This window comes from Mauremys reevesii, linkage group 3 (genome assembly GCF_016161935.1).
Source record: "Mauremys reevesii isolate NIE-2019 linkage group 3, ASM1616193v1, whole genome shotgun sequence".
Taxonomy (NCBI): Eukaryota; Metazoa; Chordata; order Testudines; family Geoemydidae; genus Mauremys; species Mauremys reevesii.
In genome coordinates this window covers 13,809,181-13,835,995 of record NC_052625.1, presented here as the reverse complement: position 1 = coordinate 13,835,995, position 26,815 = coordinate 13,809,181, and the positions used below count along the sequence as shown (strand labels likewise).

The following is a 26,815-nucleotide window of genomic DNA, read 5'->3' as shown; positions in this document are numbered from 1 at the left end:
GGTAGTAATTAGATCATTAGTTTATGGCTAAACTCTGTTCTCAGACAAATGTGTGCAAATCCTAGTTACTTAAATTGAAATGGCTCACAGGGTGTTACATTACACTCTGGCCACTTTGCAAGTTTTTAGGAATTCAGTATCAGGGGCCTAAGCTATTTGACATCTCTTTTAAACTGAGGAAAAGGTAATTCTATAGAAACCTGATCCACAGCCTCTCTCTCTCGCTCTGCCCTTCCCCCTCTGTGGATGCTTTAATTACTTTTTTCCATCACAAGGACTCTTGAGTATAAATTTAGACTTTCAGCCCTTATGCATTACAACCTGATTTCTGCCTAAGGAAAAGAGAATTCCATCACCAAATAGATTAAATTTTGCAGCAGCGATTATGTGTTACAGGCCTCAATTCTGCATCAGCAAAATCCACGGAACAGCATCAAATTCAAGGAGTCCAGACATTCTACAGTTCCAGGGTAACGTAATCATTCTCCTGCCATGCTATTTACTTCACTCTTCCAATGCATTTATTTGTGTTCCACAAAGTGAACTGTAGGTCATGAAGAAACATTGACAAGAATAGTAAAACTGGAAGGTCTCATCTGGTACAGCACAAAAGCAGTTAAAGGAATATTATCATCTCTCTTTTCAATGAAAGGGAAAAACAGGGGTTTACAACAGCCAACATTTTCTTTATTTTTATATCTCATACAATGCTAAGTTCTAGTCTTTTCCCAAGCAAAAATATACGGTAATATATATTATTGTTTATCCTCATTAGGGAAAATGACATCAGGCTTCAATTCTCTATGATCTTCCAAAGTGGTCAGCCAAATGGATGCATTTATTTTGCCATTGTGAAATTTCTCTCCTCTAGACATGAAATAGCTACAGCATTTTTAGGTGGCCTCAGTGCATTATTATATGGTTCATGAGAAAGAAGGCCAGTTAGGAAAAGATTTCTTGGATCCCTCCACACCTCCAAGGTGATGACATCCATTGCTTTAAGTACATGCCACTAACAACCATGTCAGGACGTCAGCGACAGCATGTTACTGGCAGTTACTTAAAGTGAAGGATGTTATCATTTTTCTGGGCTTTATGATTCATGCTCTACCCCCCGGCCAGGGTACTTTAGGAGCACTCCTCACAGCACTAAGATAATGTAGTAATTGGGTTAGGTGGAGAGTGAAACATGTCATCTCGGAAACGTTGGGTCAAAGGGATCCTGTGATAAGAAACGATCATGGAAATAAAGGATTAAGGCTCCCCATATTAGTTATCTCACCATGAGGGCACTCAATAACAAGTAAACATTCTTCTGAGGAGCACATCCCAAAACAACATGAAAATCTACAATATGAAAATCTATTACACTACAAATCTTTGAGTCTTTATGGCACGAAGGTCTCCAATGGGAAACTCTGTGAATGAGACATCAGTCCACCTAAAATGATTGCACTTTGATCCAATATTAGAATGGCATCACTTCAGTACCATAGACTTTGGTACCCCTGCGCACATGGACTAACTTCCGCCTATAGGCTCCAATTCAGGAACACAATCCTGCTCACGAAAGCACATAAGCATGTGCTTAGAGTTAAACTTTCTGTTAAGTGCTTCCCTGAATAGGGATGGACTTAAGCACTTACATAAGGTCTTTTCTGAACTGGGGCTTTATCTGCATGATTAATGTGTAAATATATATACTAAATTCTCTTCCAGAAAGGAAAAGGAAATATTTTGGTAGGCAGTGCACTTATCTGAACAGTTAACCCAACAGAACTGTGATGGGGTATACAAGCCCCACACTGGGATGGAAGGGGTTAAAGGATAGTACTGGGTTCAGATATCCCCACCCCTCCAGTCCTGGAGAGCATGCTCCAACTGGAGACAGGGTTGAAAAGGCAGCAACACAGCTCAGAAGGCTGGAGAGGAATACAGACCTACCCGGAAGGCTCTTGCCAAATGGGGCTAGAGACGCCTCCCTGAAGTACCAGGTCTGTATGCTGAGCCCGGTTCTTCCTCCCCCTACCCCCATCTGGGATCAGAAGCAAAGAGAAGCCATGGTAGGAAGTGAGCCAGGGATGATAACTCAGTGGGAACCCCGCTCTCCAGGTCTAACGCTGCCAACCTGCCTAGGCACCAGGGTGTGAGTGGGCCTGGGATCCCCTACCTCTGCCCCATGATGGAGTGCATGCTAACCCCTAGGCTTCCCAGTCCATCGAGGACCATATTACAAGGACAATGTATATTACTTTTGGCATCATCAGTTACACAATGTCAGAGCATATCACAGGTATCGACAACCATAATTTCTCATATTACAGGAACAGTAACAAGTAGAGCATTATGTGAAAACAGCATTTTTAATTTTGAATCTACATTGACATAAAACACACCTGTATTAGAACTGCATTCCCGTGACCTACAGCCAAAATTATATTAGCAAGAAAAAAACCCACACATGCATAGCCAATATAGATGATAGGGATATTTTAAAATGAAAGTACTGCATACTGCATAATTTAAAAATGAAGATCAATGAATAAGAACTTTAATACCACCTACCCTCATTATCATCCTTCAGGTTCTCAGATTTCTTTGCTTTGCACTTTATGGGAGATGGTGACTGGGCTTTTTGTTCCAATCCCTCTGCAAGCACAAAATATATTATTTCTGAGTAATATTATTTTATTAAATATTAATATGCAGGCGATTGTAGCAATAAGTATATTTTATCTCAGCATTCCTTTCAACACAGAATGCCTATATGTGCATTTGGAAGTTTCAGCACCGCCTAATATGCTGTAGTAGGGGTCATAATGGGAGTGAGTGGGTTCAAACTGAACTTAGATAGCTCAACCTTGAATAAAGCTCATATTTAAATGATTTCTGCCTTCGCACTCTGACTGTCTTCAGATCTATAACATTTAATGGGTAGCTGTTTTTAAGCGATGTGCATCGTACTGTGTTATGGACTAGTGGAGGAATATGTTCAAGAAGAAGGATTTCTATTAGCAGCCCAGTTTTGCATTCATTGACAAAATCCACTAACAAAGGAATATTGACCTAAAAATTGGCAGTACGGATGTGAGGCAGAGGTAGAAGTTTTATACCAAGTTTGAAGTTAATTAAGAGAGGGTTCCTTCAAATAAGAATGTTCAGAGTTGAAGAAGTCTTCCAATTTTTTTCTTCCCACTCTTCCATAATACAACAGCAAGAAGGGAAGAGGTTAAATTTGGTTTGCTGGACTTACTTATAGTAGTTGAGAGCTAGTGTGCAGAGGACTTAAAATTAGTTGATTAAGCTTCAAAAAATGATGAAGACTTGGTATATTATCAGCTTAGGGTATGTCTAACACTGGAATACAAGACACGTGGTACAGCTGTGACTGGCCTGGGTCAGCTGTCCTGGACTTGGGGAACTCGGGGTCGCAGGGCTGTAAAATTGCTGTGTAGAACGTTTAGGCTTCAGCTGAATCCCGAATGTCTACACAGCAATTTTACAACCCTGCAAGCCTGAGCCCTGCAAGCCCAAGTCAGCTGAGCTGGGCCATCCACACGTGTTTAATTGCTGTGTAGATGTATCCAGAATGGCTTGTCATGTCTGATGACCTTAATGTAGTGCACCAAATGACAGCTGGAGACCCAGGTCAGCCTTTTAAGAGTACTCGGCACCCATAAATGGTGCTGGATTGTCTTAAGAGTTCAGCTCCCATTTATGTACCTAAATGAAATGACTAGATTTTTCAAAAAGGGTTCAGCACCCAGCAGCTCGTGTTGTTCTTCAGAGGTGCTAAGCCCTTTTGGAAATCTGGCCATTTCATTTAGGTGCCTAATGGGAGCTGTTGGGTGCTGATGTCTATTGAAAATCTGGCCCCTACACTGTTGCTTTAAAAACAAACAAACAAAAAAACCAAGTAAGTTTCAAGTTCTTTTCCTTGCAGAGATAAACTGATTGTTAGTGAGGCTTGTTAATAGAAAAAAGGAGACTTTTTAGAAACTATTAGTATTTGAGGATTGGCCTGCTAAACCCAGGGTTGTGAGTTCAATCCTTGAGGGGGCCACTTAGGGATCTGGGGCAAAAATCAGTACTTGGTCCTGCTAGTGAAGGCAGGGGGCTAGACTCGATGACCTTTCAAGTCCGTTCCAGTTCTAGGAGATAGAAATAATTGGAGATATACCTATTTCTATTTCTTAATTTCACCTTACCATTAGTGTAGCTCTATGTGAATAAATGCATCAAGCCTCCCCATTTCACTGTACTAACTTATAGGATGGGGGGGACCCTATCCTTGGAAGCAGTGACTCTGAAAAAGATTTGGCGGGGCATGGTGGATAATCAGTTGAACATGAGCTCCCAGTGAGATGCTGTGGCCAAAAGGGCTGATGAGATCCTGGGATGCATAAACAAGGGAATCTTGAGTAGGAGCAGAGAGGTTATTTTACCTCTATAATTGGCACTGGTGCAACCATTGCTGGCATACTGTGTCCAGTTCTGGTGCCCACAATTTAAGGATGTTGATAAATTGGAAAGAGTTCAGAGTCTGATAGTGATAGACTCCAGAAGTTCAATCTATTTAGCCACATGCAGCATGGGACTAAGAGAACAAACCTCCAAACTGCAAGGAGCCAGGTTGTGGGGAAAAGTTTGCACTTCTCTACCCATTAGTCAGGATTTGGTGATAGGATTTGCTACCCCGAGCAGTAGCCAGGATTTGGCTGGGTGTTTACAGTCTCACTTGGCCCTCACCAAGCCCTTGGCCTCACCAAGAAGCTTGGGGAAGGGGAGAAATCTCTCCACGTGCTTAGCTGGGACCAGGGCCAGCTCCAGACCCCAGCGCGCCAAGCGCGCGCTTGGGGTGGCATTTTGCTGGCAGGGCGGCAGCCGGCTCTGGCGGACCTTCCGCAGTCATGCCTGCCTGAGGTCCACTGGAGCCGCAGCTTCGGGGGACCTCCCGCAGGCATGACTGCGGAGGGTTCGCTGGTCCCGCGGCTCGGGTGGACCTCCCACAGACGTGCCTGCGGAAGCTCCACCGGAGCCGCGGGACCAGCGGAACCTCCGCAGGCACGTCTGCCAGAGGTCCCCCGGAGCCGCGGGACCGGCACCGCCAGAGCGCGCCCTGTGGCGCGCTGCCCTGCTTGGGACGGCGGGATTCTTAGAGCCGCCCCTGGCTGGGACATTGTTCTTTCTGCGGCATCCCATACTTAAATGTGGCAATAAGACTCACCAAAGTCTGAGTCAGACTGTAAGTTACAGGCAGCAGAAGCCTATAATGCTTGGAAACATTCTAAAATGAAGAGCTGTATTAAACACAGTTCTAGGGAATGAACATTAATAGTTAATTCAACAAAAGCTCAAATTGGTGATTGTTTCTATATCTTCCCATTGTCAGGGACTCTAGTATTCATCAATTTACAGCAGTATGAAAACACCCCCAGATTTGCTTGATCTCAGGAACTGGACGTTTCCTTTCTAAAGGTTAACCACTGGACAGAAGACTGTGTTACCTGCCAGCAGATGTGATCAACTAAATTGGAAATTTTAATACTAGATTTGAAAAGAAGATATAAAATTAAGATCCTTGGAGTGCTAAAATCAACTTCTCTCTTCTCTGGCTCGTAGACATGCAAACTCAACCACAGGGAATAAATATTAGGGAGAAAAAAATGACTCAGCTATTCAATCTACATAGAGCCAGCCAGAAGCAATGGCCATATTCAACACATGTGGTTAGTACGAAGGATAGAAGTTGTCAGATTTTAAAGATTGATTGCTGCCCCCTCTGTCATTCCTTAAAAAAAAAAAGAGTATTTATAATGAACTGTATTGATGCGGGGCCTGTCTGGCTCTAATGCCCCCATATGATAGCTGCTGTTTTCCCTTTTTGGCTTGGCAATGCTTCATTCTAGGAGACCAAATCAATATGAATATTTCAATCACCATTCTCCCCTCTGAAGATGAAGTTATCATCTAATCGATCTGTGAGGCTTCCTCTAGTCTCAAAAATCAAATGCCAATCAAGTTTTAGTGTTAAGTATCCATGTATAACATGTCTAGGTCTTCCTAGAGTCTCTGAATACATCAGAAAAGATATCGAATGTCTTAACTGACTGCACTAAGATGGGGGTGGGGGATGAGGAAGCTTGCACTGGGAGAAGTTAGAACAGTTACTATTGCCAAAGAGACAGTATTTCTCCGTTACTGAAAGAATCTTAAAATGCTCACAAAAAAGATGTGGAGGAACCATCTCACGAGAATGTGATTTCAAACACATTTTCATTGCTTTTTAGCAGACAAGTAGATTTTCCCTCACTCCAAAGACAGAACAGGATTTTTGTAAGCTTCAAAAATGTGTATTTGTGTTATGGCCAAGAAATAAATCTTAATCCTTTCAGTTCTGCAGAGACATACCACATATCATGAACAGAGCTGGTCAAGAATGGCAAAAACAGTGCTTATAACCATTTATTTGAGTTTTGAATGGCTGGTCAGTTTAACCACTTTTGTACCCTTTATTATTTGTGAGCATTCATGCAAAAAGGTATTTACGCACAATAATATTTGGGGAATGGCTATTCTCCCTGGGTCAAACCCACAAGGCCAATATGCCACTTCAGGGAGGCCATTCCCAGCTCCCAAAACATTCACAAATCCTGCTCAGTGACAAATGCCTGACATTTTCCTCCCAGTCACAGAAAAAGCTCCCATCTAAGATGAAGTGCCCTGACATACGCACATGTATATATTAGAATGTGCAATCTGATAGCTGATTTCAGGTGAGATAGTTTACAGAAAGGTTTCAAAGCTAGTGTGAGTGGGGAATATTGGGCCTAACATCTTGGGTAGGGAAGGTTTCTGATGCTGGGTGGGACTAGGCAGGTTGCACCCTTAGTGGAGAGATGGGATAACTGGTAGGACACTTACTTTGGGTATGTAACAGAAAGTTTGACAGGAAACACGGCAGGCAAGAGGCTAGAGCAGGGGTGTGGTTAGGTTGGGAAGATTTTCACAGCTGAAGGAGAGCAGGACACTTATAATTAGTGATGGGTCTAACGAGGTTTTGGAAATTGAAAACTGGGTGAGACTTGTTTATGTGTTTTTATTCCTCCCACTCCAAATACTACGGAAATTAATTTTGGCTCTGGGGAACAAACCTTATGTTACAGTGCTGGAATATGTATTTACAGAACTATGCTGCCCACAATAGCACATGGCTGCATAATTTGCATATGTCATCACTGAGCATAACTGTGGTAGCATTAGAGGTATTTTTGCCTTCCTATATGTCTGAAAACATAAGTGTACAAAAGCCAGGTAATCCAAAAGTGAAGATTTACAATAATGTTTCATTAATGTGGTATAAAATGATAAGCCTTATGGCACTGCAGTATTAAATCACGTCAGTTAAAGATGGACAAAATCTATCTGATCATTTAGTCTTTTCCTCTGCCAGTGCAAGATATAATTCTCAGATAAAGGACATATCAGATACTGAACAGCAAAAATCTGCAACGCAGTTTACTCTAGCTGCCCTTTTGACTCAGCCATTCTGACAGCAGACTGTATGAAATATGATAACATCAGAGCACTTTGAGTTGAACATAACAGTATGCTACCAACTGTTACAAGATGCTGCATCCTGAAAAATAAACCGATCAGCTAAAAAATACTAATTAAATGCCATTAAAGGGCTGATTTTGAATGTCTCCTTTAAGAATAGGGTATTTTTTAAATAAAAATATTTTTTCCTAACTTACTGGAGATACTCTTCTCCAGTATCATAACTCACAGTAATGCTCATCAGTGCCAGTTATGCTTAATATAGTGTTATCAGCAGATATCACTGGAGATCATCTGAGACACATGCAATTAAAACATCCCCGTTTACTTAAAAAGAAAATTATGAAGAACAGAGTTTCTAAATGTAATAAGATATGCACACTCCTGGGTGGTGGAGACATAAGACAGAGAATACACTTTCAGCATGTTCATCTCCCCATAAACTACACATTTGACCATCTGCTATTCCTTACTTATGGCTGAGTCCTGCAGCTGCTCCAAAGGCCTGATCTGGTGTCCATTGAAGTCGGTGGGAATATGTCCACTGACTTCAATGGACACCAGATCAGGCCCTAAGTGAGGATCTGAACTTTTTCTATTAGCCTTTGCAACTGTGTTTAATTAGAACTGAGTCTCAGGATTGAAAGAGCCCACATGAGATGGCCTGTTACTGCACGCTCCAGGAATCCCAGAAGTTTTAAAGGCTGAAACATTAGAGAAATAACCCAAAGATGAGCTTTGAGTACAGATTAGATCTGAATGGCTCAGCAGTTCAAGATCATCAATATTGGCTTCAGCTACTGATTCTGTCTGCAGGAGTCATGACCTCATGAAGTTAAGTGGAATGAAAAATGATTATTCATTAACAACTGAAAGTGGCAAATAGCAGTGGCAACCTTATTTAAACACAGATTAATCAACTTTTCCCACAAAGCATTTAAGAGCAGATACTCTTCAGCGTGGTGACTAAATTACCATAAACAGAGCTCTCCCCTTAATGCAGAACTCATCTGTTTATGACATGTATGCAAATGTCCCTTAATATTAAGTTCTTACACTAATGGGTCAAAATGGCATCGCTCTTTACTGCTAAAGGATATATGAAGGATACTAAACTTTGGCCACACAAGTACTAATGGCACATCCAACATCAGTATAACTCAGTGATAGGGCACCAAGCAACATATGGTGCTGAATATATAGTACCCCATTGGCACCCTGTGAGAGAAGCAGTGATCTTGTTTGCTTGAAATCCACACAGGAGCAGATATGTGGCAAAATGTCCCACTCAAATTACCTAATTCTGTGGTGATTTGCAGTCTAACCCATGTGGTAACTTCATTTAATTTAATGGGGCTACAAAGGAAGCAAGATAAAAGAACTGATACTAAAAGTCTTATTCTGGCTATAAAGTGGAAAAGTCATTTTTAATTTCTACTATTAAATACTTTTAAAAATTAATTTTATGTATATATTTATATATGAAAAAAATCCCCCCAAAATCTAAACAATATAGTTCATATAAATACATATGCATTGGTTCCAATAAAAAGTGAAATTGGAGATATCACAGTTTTTTGGAGAGGTTGGATTAGAAAACAATCATGGTATCAAAAATACAACAGTATGATACCTGTCAGCAAGTGCTGAATTTTTAACGGCCACTGTGTGCTTTTGCTCATGTATATTTTGTACATCCAACACAATACCATACATATTAGTATTTATAAAAGTTCCATCCAATGCACGAGGCAGAGATCAATAATTATTCATACACGTAATAAACTCAGAAGGCCTAAATACCATAAATGTGTTCTGCCAACTCAGAAGTATCTCTCTCTCTCTCTCTCTCTCTCTCTCTCTCACACACACACACACACACACCCCGAGTCAATGACTACACACACACACACACACACACACACACACACACAGTCAATGACTACACACACACACATAAACACACAGAATCAGTGACTGCAAATTTGCAAATGCAAGTCCCCAAGGGATGCTCTGCATCCACACCTTAGTAAAATAACTAAACTGTGGAACCTTAATTATTTCCCATTCATGTTCAAATTAGTTGTTAATAAGAAACATAATTACAAACCAGTGGGCTACAATGGATGACAACTATAGAACCTACTAACAAGGTTCACCATGGTCATGTGATTAATTTTAAGCCGTTTCTCGAACTGTTTTATAATTTGCAGAAGTATGTTTTTGACAAACATGTTCACATACCTGTATCCTCATTTATCTCAGTCTCCTCTTCATTATCATCATCTGTCAAAAAAATAAATAAAAATAAAATGATTACGAAAAAAAGAGAAGCATTTGAAAATAATGTTGCATGCTTCAAATTGCTTTTATTTTAGTTTGTTTTCTGCTGTCCAAAGTATTACATTTAGATTTAGAAGAAATACTAGTATGGTAGATTACTGATATCTAGATATCAAAATTCAGGGAGGTAAAATTCTGCCTTGACTTACACACAGTGAAACCACATTGTAATCTAGTTCATAGTTTTTCATTCCTAAGGGTGAATTTAATCTAATTTTACTTGTCAAGCTCAGGATTCTTGGTTTTTCTTGAAACAGCTGGTAACATTACCACTAAAATTGGTTGGAAGTTTTGTTTTTTGGAGAAAAATATATATGAGAGAGAAAAAATAATTTTTGCCTAAATTTTCCAAGAAAATGTAGACTTTAAATCTCAAAACTGAACGTTTTGCGGTTTCAGCCAAAAAATGTTTTGTTTTCAGCTGAAAACTTTTCAGTTTGGGGTGTTTCAATTAAAACTTAAAATTCTCAAGGTAGCAGATTCTTATACCCATATGAGTATCAACCTGAAATCAATGGGCCAAGATGGCACCCATAGTTACTGAAATGTCTCAGCAAAATGCTTAGAAAACATCCAGTAAAGCAAGAGTTACTTAGCCACTAATTTTCCCAAAACATGTTCTTTCCCATGAGAGCATTTGCAGTAAAATCAATGCAAGAATCACTGAATCTGGAAGGGAACTCAAGGGGTCATCTAGTCCATCCCCCTTTGCTGAGGGGGGATTAAGCGCACCTAGATCATGCCTGACAATGTTTCTTTACCCTATTCTTAAAAACTTTCAATGAAAGAGATTCCACAACCTCCCTAGGCTACCTGAATAGATCAAATTAATCTCAGCCTCCACAGTAAATCAGCAGAATGCAATAATATCTTAACATACATGGCGCCAGCAGAGCTTCTGTGGAAGTTCTTACTTATAGTACAGTCAGTGGCTTGGAATATGAAATTCCCAAAGCGCTAGAATATAGCGTAAACTGGTAATATCAGACACACGGGCAAAGAATATGACCTTATTAAAAAGTAGTGAAGTCTTAATGCAATACAAATATAAAAAGGAGAATACTGCTTTTGTGAATTAAAGGGCCATCTTTCTAAGGAAAGGACAGGGTTATTACTCCTATAGAGCAAAAAGGAGGATGCATTTTATGCCTGTCCCAGAATCTCATATCTTAACATCTAAAATCTCAGCAAACTAGGTATAGAGGGAACATTATTGTTTATCCTGTACAGCATGGTTTTAACTGACCAAATCAAAAAGTTTAAATATATACGTAGGCCTAAATCTAAACCCTGGAGCAAAACACCCACTGAACTTTGGAGAAGTCTAAGAGTAAAATTTTCAAAAGCATCTATGTGACTTAGGAACCTAGTCTACATTTTCAAAGGTGACTTGGGCACTTCAAAGTCTAAGTCTCACTGAAAGTCAACAAGGTCCCTACGTGCCTAAGTCACTTTTGAAAATTTTACCCCAGCTCCATATTTATCTGACATTTTTTAATCAGACCCCTCTTCTCTGGTAACGTCACAACTGATCCAGAAAATTATAACACATGAGGCATATGAATGAAGGTGCTTACATTTCAGGCAACACAGCAATTTCTTTGACCTCGACTTGGCAAAGATTACTGAAGTGACAAACACCTCCTTAGTCCCTAGACCTCCATTACAAGAATTATCACCTTATACCGGGATAAGCTCTTGTCATGTTTTAAGAACCCATGTCCAAAACACAGCTCATTTCTCATCCGAATGAACTATGCCAAGGTCAGTTCCTTAGTGCATTAATTACTGAGAAGCAGAAGCAAGGCAAGAACTCCTTGACTGAAGACCAGTTTAAGTTGTATAATTGGAAACCCAGATCCTTGTAAATTACATAGTTTATACAGTAGCTTCTTTTTCCTCTTGACAAAACCATGTTTTCACCCCCATCTAGGCTATGGACAGAGTGTTATCCAAAAGTCCAGGTCTACTTTAACATATTGATCATGGATTGTGTCAACCTTAAAGTAAAGTTTAACAAAACCATTAGGACCCAGGAGTAGAACTTTGATGACAGTAAACACTTCCTTACAGAGATATTGTCACTATCAGGTAAATCCCAAACTTACTTATTTTCTAAAAAAACCCAACAACCTCCTTCCACAAACCATTTAAAATTCCACTGAACCTGTGACCTCTTTTCAAAAAGGCCTTGAACAACTCACTGCAGAGCAGAAGTGTGGGTGATACTGTGTGTGCATCCAGCTACTTACGTGACCACTGGAGGCAGAAGAATTCCCTGCTGCATAGCTTCGCCATTAAAGCCTTGCAACAGGGAGCTCTCAAAACTCATTCCCTCAAGTTCTGCTGGAGAAAGGAGAATGAATCTTGCAGCCCAGGGCAGGAGGATCACTGACAGTGGCCCCCACATAAAACTGCCCTTGTGACAGGTGTGGCCATTGAGAGGCCACCCTGATGAAGGACTCCCTGGAGACTGTATCAGGCTCATGAGGCAAGGAAGACATTTATTCCAGCATGTGTCCCATGGGTTAGAGAATGAAGTTTCCAGATAACAGTTAGTCTAAAGTATATGAAGTACAGTAACTCCTCGCTTAACGTTGTAGTTATGTTCCTGAAAAATGCGACTTTAAGTGAAACTATGTTAAGCGAATCCAATTTCCCCATAAGAATTGATGTAAATGAGGGGGGGTTAGGTTCCAGGGAAATTTTTTTCACCAGACAAAAAACTATATATTATATAGATATATACACAGTATACATTTTAAACAAACAATTTAATGCTGTTCACAGCTATGATGATTGTGAAGCTTGGTTGAGGTGGTGAAGTTAGAGGGTAGAAGAGGGAGGGATATTTCCCAGGGAATATCTTGCTGCTAAATGATGAACTAACATTCGGCTAAGCCCTCAAGGGTTAACACATTGTTGTTAATGTAGCCTCTCACTCTACAAGGCAGAAGAAATGGAGGGGAGGGGAGACAGCATAGCAGACAGAGACAGACACACACCTGGTGTGGGGGGAGAGACAGAAATGCACACTGCCCCTTTAAGTAAGCTGACCCACTCTTAAGTGTATTGTCTTTTTAAGTGGATCAGCAGCTGCCCCAGGCTCTCTCTGTCTTTCTCCGTCCAAGTCCTCTCCCTGCTCTATATGGAGAAGGGGTAAGCGGGGTGCAGGAGCAGAGGGGAGGGGGACACCCTGACATTAGTCCTCTCCCTTCCCCGCCCCCCGCACAGCAAGCAGGAGTCTCTGGGAGCAGCTCCCAGGCAGAGGGCAGGAGGGACAGCTAAGCTAAGAGTAAACAGTGTAAGAACAGTTAACCTATGATTGAAATATGCCCCGACTATTCATATTATTTGGGATAATCACATCTGTAAAGATCTGAAAGCAGGGGGCTGGGTGCAGGTTGTTCAGTACATCCCTTTGTAAAATCCCAGGCTCCCTATTAATTCACATATCATGCAATGGTTGTCAGGCTCTCTTTCCCTGATCTCATTTGCTATCTATAGAGCTCTGTAGAACAGAACTATTACACTGCTTTTCGTACTATTGAGATTGGAGAAGGAGCTTCTCCTATCCCATGGTTTATTTTATTTTTTTGCCCTGCCTCTCTCAGGTTCTCTCTGGCCCTGTCTCATCAACTCATTCCACACAGGCAAACAGCTGCCAGATGGTTAAAACCATCAAACTGCTAGATTTGAGCTGGCAACAGGCTCTAAATACCATTACTAATCCAAAAAGCCATCAAACCTCCACCCACTCCTTGCTTTTCTCTCTTTTTGTATTGTTAAGCAAATACGTTATTTTCTGTTTAACTATATAAGCACGTAATCAGAGCTCATAAACCACTGCAGCAGGCAGCTCTTTGTTCTAATCTGCATTCCTGTGTCCCCACCGCCTTACATAGCCCCGTACACTGTGGACTCATCTTTCACCCACTTCTTCAACACTCCTTTCTGGATCCTTTTTGCCTTTCTCCAGTTTCCTTGTTACCTCTCTCCTCTTCCTTCACTCACAGTTCTTTTATCTCTATTTTTCCTCCACCCATTCCCAGCTGTCTCTCCCTTTGTTCTCAGCCTACCCTGGTTTCTTACATCTCCTTTCCCAAGTGTACATCTTCATATTGTCCATAATCTTTCAGTGTGTTGTGAGCACGCTGTGGGATTCGGAGTGAAACGTGACAGAATTCTTAGTACCCAGCACTTCACTTGCTGCCTGTGCACGCAGAACAAATGAAGGAAGAGAGCAAAGAGGCAGGAAGTGTTAGTTATAAAGGAGGAGGAATGGAGCAGAGATGAGTTTGCAATTACATCACTGATGCCTTCATTTAAAAAAAAAAGAATCACAAAACCTGTCAGTACTGACAACTATTTAGATGCCCTACTGGGCTTATTTATTGTACAAAAATAGGTGTCCTGCTGAAAAAGTTCCTGCCCTTAGGCACTTAACTAGCAGGAACTTCAAGATATGACTGTACTATTTCTACTAAGATAATGAAGGATGTGCAGCACAACATTCTCACACCATCTACAGAAAGTGAAAACCAAAATGTGTAATTAAACTTTGGGGATTTCTCTGTTTAGTTGCCAACTAAACCTTCTTAGACTATTAGTTGGTGCAGGCTGAAATGGCGCCAGGGGAGTAAAATCCAACTATCAAAACTAAATATAATAGGCTGACAAAGTGGTAGATACTATGTATGCCCTTCACCTCCAACTCTTCTTTTCACCATCCTTATGCTCTTTTGCACCTACAAGGATGCAGACAAATCATCCACTTGGTTGCCCTTATGTAGTTTTACATCCATACTGACAACTGCCATATTTCTCATTATCCTTTTCATGCCTTTCTGATTGAGAATCACTACTACTTGACAGGACACCATTACTGCCAGCCAGACGATGTCCCCTGTTGGGCCTAAACTGCAAAAGCTCCTTTCCTAGCCAGCCAACAGAATACAAATTTCCTCTTCGACTTGACCAACAGAAGTCAATGTAGTAGCAGCATACCAAAATCCTCCCCACTTCCTGAGCTTTAAGGGAGGGAGGGAACATATCGGGGCACTAAATGAATTGGAACCTAAATATCTGCCTTGCCCTTCATGAACCTTCTACCTCATCTCTCCACTGAGACAATGCAGCTGGGTAGACTACCAGGTACTGGGAAAAGATAATTCTCTCTGGCAGGAACCCCAGCTTTGGAACTCCTGGCCAGAAGAGATCAAACTGCGCCTATGCCTGACTGTTTTCAGATCAAGGTGTAAAACAATCTTTTCAATATAGCCTTCCCCAGATTGAATGCTTTTAAGAAAAAAAAAGGCCTTTAAACAAAAAGTCACATTCCCCTGCTTCAAAGGAAGAGAAAGAGGGAACAGTTTTTAGGTCTGGGCTTTTGTGTTCCTAAATTTGGAGCAGTAATAGGATACCAGAGTGACAGGTGCTATTTGAAATACCCCTTCTCATGCAGAGCAAGTTTGATCAAATTTTGCTTTGGCTGCTTTTATTATGAAGACATTTCTATTGATATGTGCAGTATATCTAAACCACACTGCAGCATCAGTGCAGTTTCTCTTCGTGGGTTGCCTAGCTACGCAGCCTCACAACACAGGAGTCACACTGAATGTAAAATGTGTTTGCAACTTTTGAGACCATATGAAATGGAAATCCTTAGTACCCAATTGCTAAGACATCAGATACTTTTCTTTATACCACCTCAGAGATGGCTTCTTTTATGTACTGCAATACTTGATGTTCAGTAGAATATACATATACCGCAGCAAGAGTCTAGCCTACTCACACAGAATGTGTAGTAGCTTCTACTCCAATTGCAAATAAACTGAACCAAATTGTTTCACTCCAATAAAACAGCCATGCTCAAGATTGGGGATTCTATTTTACAGATGCTGACACAATCCATATGAAGAACTGGGTGACTAATGAGTTCAAAATGCATCAGTTTAGAGAGGAAATCGGTTTCAGCTACACAGACCTCCTCCTCCACCAAACAATGAAGTGATTGAGTTTTACTTACATGGATACTCACTCAAGTTAATTTCAAGCTCACCTGCAGGCTGGAATTTTCACACCAGAAATAATATGTTTTATGTGGGGTGACCCACTGTTGGACACAACAGGGGTGAGGTTTCTTAAAAACACCCAACAGTGGCAAAGATTTTAACCGCAGTCTTTGCAACCAGGATCATTCAAGCACATGAAGATACTTTTTGTTAGTGAGGGGTGATGACGGAATATTGCTGAGCAGTAAATGCAAGGCACTTGGAATGTTTTATGGGGGATGGGACACTGCTCGATGAAGCAGAGAGAAAGGATCGTTATCACAGGATGGCAGACCATAAGGCCTTGTCTACATGGGGACGTTACAGCAGTGTAAGTTTAGTTTACAGTGCCTTGCATTCCCACGCAACCTTTTAAAGTGAGGTATTTTGCATCTCAGGCCACAGTAAGCGATCCCCCGGGAACAGGAGTAACTGCCCATCACAGTGAGCTTGTTCCCTTTAGGATTTCTGCTTCTGTCAGGCCTCCCATTGTTATCCTCCACTGTAAAGCTTCACTCCTGCATCAGCTTGCCTGTGTATCTGTTCCCCCCACAGCTCCGGGACAGGGGTGAAAGTAACTTAAAGGACTTACTGATACGCAGGGCAACTGGGCTCCTGGGCAAGGTGGGGGGTGGCTCTGGGCCCCTGGAAGAGGCGGAGCCTTGGGTGGAAGGGGCGGGGCTGGGGCGAACTCTCCCAGTCAGCCCTTCAGCGCTGCCTGGCCCGTGCTGCCCTGGGCTCTGGCGGCGATTTAAATGCCCGGGGCTCTGGCCGCTGCTGGGAGCCCTGGGCCCTTTTAAATTGCCGGGCCCTGGGGGAGCTTCCCCTTTTGCACCCCCCTGGTCAGCGGCCCTGCTGGTACAGTGTTTAAAGCGCTGCCACGGCAACGCTTTAACATCGGCTGTGTACCGGCCCATACCAGCGGCCTCTTTCTTACCAGTACGCCGTGCCGGCCTGTACCAAATTACTTTCGCCTCTGTCCAGGGGTAACCTTGATAAAATGTAACCTCTCCATTGAAATGCAAACACTCAGCCTCAAGTGCTCTCTTTGCTACGAGGTAGTGGTGAGTTCTCGTACCACTATAGCAGCCATGCACCCCCACCCACCAAGCTGCTGTGTGGACTGGACTGCACTCTTTGGAAAGATGTATGTCCTGTCCCGTCTTGAGAAGAGTCACTGGAATGCAGACATCTACAGGACACCGTCTGAGCAAATGAAGAAAAAGGGGCATTACTAGAGCTGGTACCAGGGTTGAGTGAAAGCAAAGGAGCTCTGGGAGGAGTAATTGAAGGCATGGGACCAGAACAAGATCCTCAATAATGCTCCCACTACCGTGCCCATAACATGACAAACTGAATTTCATTTTTGGAAATGATGGTACCACTACACCCAAGAATGATATGAGAATGAGTTTTCCATAAAGCATTCCAGACAACGTGGCAAGTACCCTTGATACCACGTAAGGGATCCCACCAGGAGAAGATTTTTCTAGAAAGCAAGAACTGTATGATCTAGCAGTCTCAGAGGTTACACAAGAATCCCATGCAAACAACCCGACAAACTGCTGTGGAAGAGAGCACCACCAGCAACCAGCCTCAAAATGCTACAGTGTAGTGCTCTGATATTATGTGAAATACAAAATATAGGGGGATTTTCGAGTGCTGGTTGTTCACCATTGTTAACTAATATACACTAGCTAACACATATATATCATAATAATAATATGTATTATCCACCCTATGTATATGTGGTGGATGATACACACAAACATATATATAGGGTGATTAATATATACATACGCATTAAGCAACAATAAGTACAACAATTAAGTACAAATAGCCTAAACTGGCTTATACCATAATCCTGTTCATTTATGCCAAGTATCCCATAACTCCCTGCATCTGCTGAAATAAGCATTTGGCTTAAGCAGATAGAAAACTTATCGCAACCAAGATACATTTGGTTTTATGTCTTAGTACAAGCTAGGGAAGTCCCTTTGTGGACCAGTACCTGGAATGCTAGTATCCAAAACAAAGATAAGGAAGGAACGGACCGCGTTAGGGAACTGGAACAAAGTGATCGGTTGAATGTTAGTGATGTGTAAAGAGATATGTAACTTCTAAAATCATCATCTAAATAATAGCAGCTGAAATGTCAATTTTGGGAGCACACCTGCTATGTACAGTGAATGCAACTGTGCTGCATGACAGCTTCCCTGAGACTGGTATCATACACATTTTCAATACTATGTTATTATTGGCTTACAGCAATAAACCTGACTGACATTGGTTTTTGGCCTCTTGAACATATTTCATAACAAATCAAAGGGTGGACAAGCAATTGACTATCCAGTTTATCAACAACCACCATGCTGGGCAGAGCTAGAAGACTCTCTCCATTTGATTGACTTTTAATGCCTTTCCCCCACAATGTGCTGAAAATGGCATCCATGCCGGAGATTTAAGCTATAAAACTTTATTTCCCTGCAGTATCATGTCCCACAACCACTGACCACATTTGCTACCTCCAAACCCTGCTTCCCATGCTTCTGTCTCACTCCCCCTCTGCCCCATTCCTTGCCAACCTCCTGCCCCTTACTCATGATGCTGAGTGATGGTGTTCTGTCCCATCTGTGAGGGAGTGGGAAGAAAGAGAGACAGACACTGCTCTACAGCCTTAGCTAAGAGGCAGTTGGCTTTTAGCTCATGCGGTAGAGGTTCATGCACTAAGCTCCAGAGGTCCCCAGTTTAATCCTGCCTGACGACGACTGCAGTCTGTCGGCGTTACACTAGCACCAAGGAGTTTAAAATAAATCAAACGTACCATGTATGGTAGGAACAGATAAAGAAAAAAGCAATAGAAAAAATTGACTTATTCTTTTATAAAGCCCCCATCTTTTAGCTAACTTGAGATTTGAAGAGGTAAGTTGCCCCAAACAGGCTTTACAGACATTTCAAAATGCATATATTTGTAGCCATTATTAGGCATTCCTGGCCTGAAACAATTATTGAACAATACTCTTTTTTGTGTTTCAGTGCACTTTATGCTGATCTGTGGGTGTCATAAAAGAACACTTAAGGCAAGGATAGTGCTCTATTTTGGCATGCACATTGCAAGGCACTGCTGCTGTCTTGGGACTGCTCATTCAGCTACCATTTCCCTTCCATTTCTGCACCAGCTGTGGCAACACCATCCTGGTAAAGAGCAGTGCTTCCTATCTTCCCTTCTGTGACTCCTGCAAGCTTGCCTCCGGGTACATCCTCCAGTGTAAGGACAGCCTGCAGAAGAGCACATGCAATAGCTAACCTGTCCCCGACTGATACAGACTAACACGGCTACCACTCTGAAACCTGTCCCCGACTGTCCTCCATCCAAACAAGCCCCCCCACACTTAAAACCTAAAGGCCTACACCCAACCATTCCACATATCCCATTCACCTAAAACCACCACAGCCTCCCCATGCACCCACCCAACCCCCCACCCATCTAAAGTCGCCAATGTCACCCTCACACCAGCATTTTCATAAGGTTCTTATACAAGAGGGTTGTAATTTTCAAAATGTCTTAACCTCTCAAAGCAAGCCCCAGAGTGCAAAGGGGAGATGGAAATAGCATTTCAAATTGTGAGAAAAGCAACAGTTTATTGTTGCTGGAATGGGGACAATAATTGCTTGTGCTTTTTCTGATTTCCCTTAGAACTTGCAATGCCTCTTTCCATGCACACAGGGGGCTTACCAGTCACGGAGAGGCTGATTAAACTCCAAAGGGAAAAAAAGATGATAACAGAGGAAATGTTCCAGGACCTAGTGACTGCATCCCAAGGGAAGTCCACAAAGGTGGAAGTGTAGAAGGATGGTTTCCTGGAGTACTCAGAAAGGCTCAAAATGGAGCATGTGACCCAGGAAAGGGACTTGTGGAAGACAATGCCAAGGCAAATAGCTGTGATGGAGCACCATTTGTTATGAGGGTCAAGCGCAGCATCCCATGCCAGCACTGTTCTGCAAACGATGGGAAACAAACCATACTGGGACCACCATTTCAATCAACCAAATAGGCAAGTTGTCTTCTGCATCCTGAAATTCCGCAGCTACTGCTGGTCATCCCAATGCCGCCTCACTATCCTGTCTCACCAGTCAGTGCTAGTTGATCAAGCCCAGAACTCCACCAAGTGAAGCTGCTCCAGATAAATGCCCTGCAGAACTAACTGCTCCATTTCTTCCTCCCACTCCTCCTCCACCTGTTGCCATACTGCTGCGGCATCTAAAGCTGCTGAGTCAAACCCATCTGTCCGTGCAACTGCATTATCCAGTTTGTATTAATGACTGTCAGGATTGCGGCACTCAGCAGCATGCCCTCTATGCTGCCTGACAGCAGTTTGAAAATGGCGCTGGCAAAATGATGGGGTTCCAAGAGAGAAATTGGGGGTGTTTTCTAATTTGACCCCCAATCCCAGAATTGCTGTAGGTTCCGATAGGTTTCTGCTGTGTTTCCCAGTAGAAGTTATAAAAGCACATTTATCAATAAAAATCAGTGGATAGAAAACCGAACAAGGATTCTCTTAGAAGGAACAATGGATTCCAGCTAAGCAATACAAATACTGGGCCCTTTACTGTAACATTTACTCATGTGACTGGTCTACTGAAATCAATGGTGTGAGTAAGAACTATGTGCGTGAACAAGAGTTGCAGGGTAGGATTCCTGATTTGCTGGAAGTCCTGTGGCAATACATTGTATCTGGACATTCTTGCGGACTAACAGCTGAGGGGATTTCACAACATATCTGGATTGAAAATGTCAGAGCTGTTTTACTCATAGGAAGATATGAAACAGAAAGAGAGACGTGGCTGTTTCTCTTCCCTTTTAAGTTAAGACTAAGCTATTGCTCTAGGCACAGAGCAATGTCTTCCTGCAGCACATTTTTCTACGCTCATCCTATTTTTTTTCCTGCTTACATTTTAGAAGTTTATCGGCAAAAGAACAAAACGTTCAACAGAAAAAATTGTTCATAGAAAAAAACAGTATTTTTCTGTGTCAGTGATCATGAACCATTATGAGTGGGCTCTGGGCCTGATCAAAGCCTGCGTAAGCCTCCCGTTGACTTCAGTGGGCTGTGTATCAAGCCCTGACCGGGGCGGCTCTAGGAATTTTGCCGCCCTGAGCACGGCAGGCAGGCTGCCTCCGGCGGTTTGCCTGCGGAGGGTCCGCTGGTCCCACGGCTTCCGCGGACCTCCCGCAGCAACGCCTGCGGGAGGTCCACCGAAGCCGCGGGACCAGCGGACCCTCCACAGGCAAGCCGCAAAAGGCAGCCTGCCTGCCGCCCTCGCGGCACCGGCAGAGCGACCCCCCGCGGCTTGCCGCCCCAAGCACGCGCTTGGCGTGCTGGGGCCTGGAGCCGCCCCTGGCCCTGACCCACTGACTACAGTGACTCTAATTCAGAAATACTTAGATTGTAACAATGAGGACCAAACAACTACATTTATACACGAGAGTAAGTTATGAATTATCCATAGATTCATATTACCATAGAGGTCTGCTTTTCCTCCTATAGATATGTACACTTTACTAGTGCCTAGGCTTTTGGCACTTGGTGCAGGATAAGTAGCATTACTCAGCAAATTTTTCTGGCACTCCATTTGCAAACTATGCTTAATATTATGTCCCAGTAATGGAACTGTTTCCCTATATCTATATTCCACTTACTGAAATGCACTGAGGTGTAACTCTAGCTTCATATCATTATCACTTGACTAGCTCAAGTATTTGGATGTCTTTTTGGATTTATTAATGCAGCAAGTTTAAAGTAATAACTATTTCCGTAGATAAAATCAGGAAGGTATTGCTTTTCTAAGTAACCTGGTCCACACATGTTGAAGTGGGAACCTTTCTTAGAATTTCTGAACATTAGGTTCACATCTGAAATCTCAACAACTTTTCTCAGTTTAAAGAAGCACCCCAGTGACTACTAAGATAGAGCACTATCAGTTGAAATACATAGCAAACCAGGAACACTGCTACTTTAAAAAAATCATTTTCTTTGCTTTAAGAATATATGGCATATAAAAAAAATCAGTATAGTTTATGAATCCCTCCAGAATATAATCTAAATGTCAGAAAGTTATTGCCAGAGGCAGTGACTGTAGCAAGCTCCCTGTCACGGAAACATACTAACAAAGTCCATTGTGCAAGAAACCGGTCTTCCAGAGATATTGGACGCCTTTAAAGTCAAGGCATCTACACAATACTTGTCAGTGTCTTTATATGTAAATCACAGTGAAAGACAGGCCACATGAAGATAACTCACAAAAGAGCAAAAAAAGAATAATTCAAGAAATGGGACCATTATTCAGGGGTATTTTTTATTTCTTTTTTCTTTTTTTTAAATTAAAGTGAATTTAATGCTGGTGAAAATTGCTGGGTTGACATCACTGGCAAAGAAAGTGTTTATTGTATCCACAGGCCTGGCATAGGCAACAACATCGCAAGATTTGGCACACTGCCCTACCACTGTGCCTCAGTCCTGATTGGAATGAGCATGTGGATCACTTTTCAAACCCATTCAATCCTTATGTCTGCTCTGAGGTTGCCAACAGAAGTTGCCAATTAGTGTCCATGCATGTCCATCAAATATTAAATTGACATTTTCTATTATGTCTTTCCCAAAAAACCTCAATAGTCTTGTAATGCCGTTTTACTCACAGAAAATATTAATTTTAATCAACTTTAGGTAAGGTAGTAAGCCACATGGAAACAAATTTAAGGCATTTTAACACCTCATAGAGTCATTTACACATGGGCAAAGTGAACACAAGAATGTAAAAGTCTATCATTCTGATTGGGCAGCATTTTACACCTCTGCAGAGATGTAACTGGGCACTATTTCAGGTACATTTATCTGTGTGAGTTGATATCGAGGGTGGGGTTAGTTGTATGGGGATGGAGGAGACTTTTGTGTTTTATAGGGTGTTCAGTTCCGCTGGCTGTTTCATTTGGTTTTATAATTGGTGTCATGGGGGGTCTAGAGTTCTCAGATAGGCATCCCTTTTTATTATTGTAGAAAGCCAAATACATATGAATAAATATGTAAATAAGGTGCAAAGGAGTGGAGAATCAGGTCAAACGGAGTTCTATTGCTGCAGAGCTGGTATAGATGTAAGCAGAGTCAGGATGAGCTCTACCCTGACATCTGGTGGTGAATTATGGTGAGTGTGGAAAAAAATTTCAGGGGCTGATCTTGTTTGCATAGGCACACCCACCCCGCCTAAAATGGTCACTTTGACAGCTGTGGGATCCTCAATTTCTCTGTTATTGGGGCAGGAGGAATAAAGTGTTGTTACCCTGATTATGTGAATGAGGGACTATGAACCTGTTCTATGACAGAGGATCTCACCATCAACTAAGTAGCACTCGCTAGACAAGGGACATGTGTTCCAAAACACAGTGAATTGAGAGAGGGTGGGGACTGGTGTGTGTACCTGATGGCATGGGCCCCTTTTGAGGGCCTGGAACACCAATTACACCTTCTTCTCCCTACACTGTTGAAGAGCAGAGCTAATTTTGATTCCATTAGGAATCCATCTACAGACTGCTGAGCTGAATTCACTTTGGGCCAATGGTGCACCAGTAGTGGGGCTCCCCTTTTACAAGCTGAAATCACTAAAAGAGCTAAACTTACTGAGCTGAGTGCTGGGTTAACTAATGGGGGAGCCTGAAGATCTATTGTTAAGAAGCTAGCAGAGTGGAGCAGTTTGCGGGATGGTTGGAGCAGCCCACGGAACAGGGAGCGGAGCAGTTTGTGGGATGGTAGGAGCGGCCCACGGAACAGCGAGCGAGCAGAGTGGAGCGGTTCGTGGGGACAGCTGGAGCGGCTCACGGGTTGGCTGGAGGAGCGGTGCAGCTGGTGGAGTGGAGCCGGTCGTGGTGAAGGCTGCAGCAGAACTCCACGGAGAGGCGGGGCAGTCAGCCCCAACCCACGTAAGGTGCCCCTTAACACCCTGTGGCCCCCCCCACTTCCACCTAGGCTGGGGGGGTAAAACTCTGCAGATAAACTTTTGAACCCAGGGACAGAGACTTTTGGGTTGTTGGACTTTGGGGTGATTGGACTTAAGACCCTAAGGGGAAAAGGACACTGTCAAAACTTACTTGGTGGGTCTTTTGCTCATGGTTTATGTTATGAATCCTGTTTCTGGTGTTTCCCCAATATGATGCCACATTGTTTCCTTCCTTTATTAAAAGGATTTTGCTACACTCAGACTCTGTGCTTGCGAGAGGGGAAGTATTGCCTCTTAGAGGCGCCCGGAGAGGTGGTATGTAATTGTCCCAGGTCACTGGGTGGGGGCTCGAGCCAGTTTTGCATTGTGTTATTGAAAAGGAACCCCTGGATACTGAACCCGGCCCTTGTTGCTGCCAACTCAGAGGAGCAGAAGAGTTACATAGGGTAAGTCAGAACCCACCCCTTCATTTGAGATATTTTGTTTAAGAATGATTGGTGAAGTTTGCCATGTAGATTCTATGATCCTATGTTCCACAACATGATGTTACTTGGAAGGATGCCAATATCATTTCAATGTTTAATCATTAGAGACTGAGATGGAAGGTGTAATGTAGAGATGAGTCCAACACAACACCCAGGATACAAACTCCACCAAAGGTTTTGGAGTTCAGACCCAGATCCAAATTTTCTGTCTCTGGCCCACGTACAGTAGCGAGGCTAGAATCCTCCCATGGAAGTCTATATGGGTGGGCACTTGCATCTCCTTTTTCACTCTTCTGTCATTCTTCATCTCACAATAGATAATGGAGACCCCAATCATAGTAAACAAATCACGACTATTACAATTCAACACTTGTTGACTGTGTCAGCAAGATATTGGTAGTTACGTACATGTTTTTTTCCAGTATGAATGCGCTTCATGATTTTTTAAACATCCATATTTAGGGTCACGCCACCATGATCCATACTTATCTGTACCGCTGCAAGGGCAAAGACCCTCTGTGCACAGATTTCCCCACTTCAGCATGCAAGGGGGGAATCACAACTTCTGCAGCCCCCTACTTTTTATCTTCTCCCCATTATTATTTGGCCTGGTCGGGTTGCTTCTCCCTTCTTGCAGATCTTTTACATCTTGTTCAATGTTTTAGTATTCCTGTATTTATTTTAATAATTTGCTCTGATGACTGCCCCCAACATTTCCATAGTTCATATTTTAAGGGCTGCAAAGGTTCCCGCAGAAGGGAACTTTGCTTCATCCTGACCAATCCTCAGGATAGTCAGGCTGTTTTGATGGCTGCACATCTGCTTCATGGTCAAATTTCCTAGACGGGTTAGAGAGCTAACCATATTCCCTCCACTATGACCTTTCTAGGCTCTCTGTGAATCCTGATTCCCCTTCCCCTCTACCTCCAGTGAGACCTGAAGGCTAATAATCTTGGAGGGGGGTGTCAAAATAACTCACAGCTGCCATCACAGGGGAAGCTACAGAGGGGTCAGCAGCTGCAGGGGTTCACCGTACTCCCCAAAAGACACTTGTGGAGGTGTCATGGTGGATTCATTTGCACCCTTCCGCAGCAGGTCTCTTCTCTCTCTTTCTCTCAGCCTGGTAGTTAGCTAGGGAGATCCCTCCTGAAGGAATGTCAAGACAGGCTCTCTTTCCACTGCTACTGGCTGGCAATCCCCCTGCTACGTACGACAGTGGAGGGAGTGGTGTTATTGACTCTGTTTCTAGGGGTAGGGCACAGAGCTATTGGGAATGGAATTGCTCAGGGGCTGCTGCAGTGTGGTCATTGTCCATACTCAGTCTCTGCTTACTTCTCTGCACATGTACAATTTGGCCGGGTCAGAGATCTGTGGGTAGGAAACTGAGGCACAAAGAGACTAATGGCCAGTTTTTAAAGGTATTTAGGCACCTCACTCTCATTGATTTACTTGGGAACCAGGCACCTAAATATGTCTGTGAGTGCTGCCAGATGCCCAGCAGCAAGGGGCTCCGGCAGCACTCACAGTGTGTCCATGCAGCATGGGGAGGGAGGAAGCAGCAGGACGGCTGATTGTGGGCTGAGCTCTCCATCCCGCCCCCTACATGGAGCGGCTTCTCATAAGAACATAAGAACATAAGAAAGGCCGTACCGGGTCAGACCAAAGGTCCATCTAGCCCAGTATCTGTCTACCGACAGTGGCCAATGCCAGGTGCCCCTGAGGGAGTGAACCTAACAGGCAATGATCAAGTGATCTCTCTCCTGCCATCCATCTCCATCCTCTGACGAACAGAGGCTAGGGACACCATTCTTTCCCATCCTGGCTAATAGCCATTTATGGACTTAGCCACCATGAATTTATCCAGTCCCCTTTTAAACATAGTTATAGTCCTAGCCTTCACAACCTCCTCAGGTAAGGAGTTCCACAAATTGACTGTGCGCTGCGTGAAGAAGAACTTCCTTTTATTTGTTTTAAACCTGCTGCCTATTAATTTCATTTGGTGACCCCTAGTTCTTGTATTATGGGAATAAGTAAATAACTTTTCCTTATCCACTTTCTCAACATCACTCATGATTTTATATACCTCTATCATGTCCCCCCTTAGTCTTCTCTTTTCCAAACTGAAGAGTCCTAGCCTCTTTAATCTTTCCTCATATGGGACCCTCTCTAAACCCCTAATCATTTTAGTTGCTCTTTTCTGAACCTTTTCTAGTGCTAGAATATCTTTTTTGAGGTGAGGAGACCACATCTGTACACAGTATTCGAGATGTGGGCGTACCATGGATTTATATAAGGGCAATAATATATTCTCAGTTTTATTCTCTATCCCCTTTTTAATGATTCCTAACATCCTGTTTGCTTTTTTGACCGCTTCTGCACACTGCG

The 26,815-nt window shown here is 42.8% G+C and overlaps 1 protein-coding gene across 7 annotated transcripts in view; it reads right to left on the bottom strand.

Annotated features, from left to right (window-relative positions):
• MACROD2 (mono-ADP ribosylhydrolase 2) overlaps positions 1 to 26,815 on the bottom strand; it is a 1,304,535-nt gene that overhangs the window by 85,895 nt on the left and 1,191,825 nt on the right. For all 7 annotated transcript variants that reach the window (XR_005596087.1, XM_039529899.1, XM_039529898.1 and 4 more), the window contains 2 exons: positions 9,805 to 9,846; positions 2,566 to 2,649 (listed from right to left, as the gene is read on the bottom strand). Coding sequence is in view for 6 of the 7 variants with exons in the window: in XM_039529899.1 (XP_039385833.1) it covers positions 2,566 to 2,649; positions 9,805 to 9,846 (126 nt within the window). In the remaining variant the exon portion in view is untranslated. The remainder of the gene's footprint in view (positions 1 to 2,565; positions 2,650 to 9,804; positions 9,847 to 26,815) is intronic.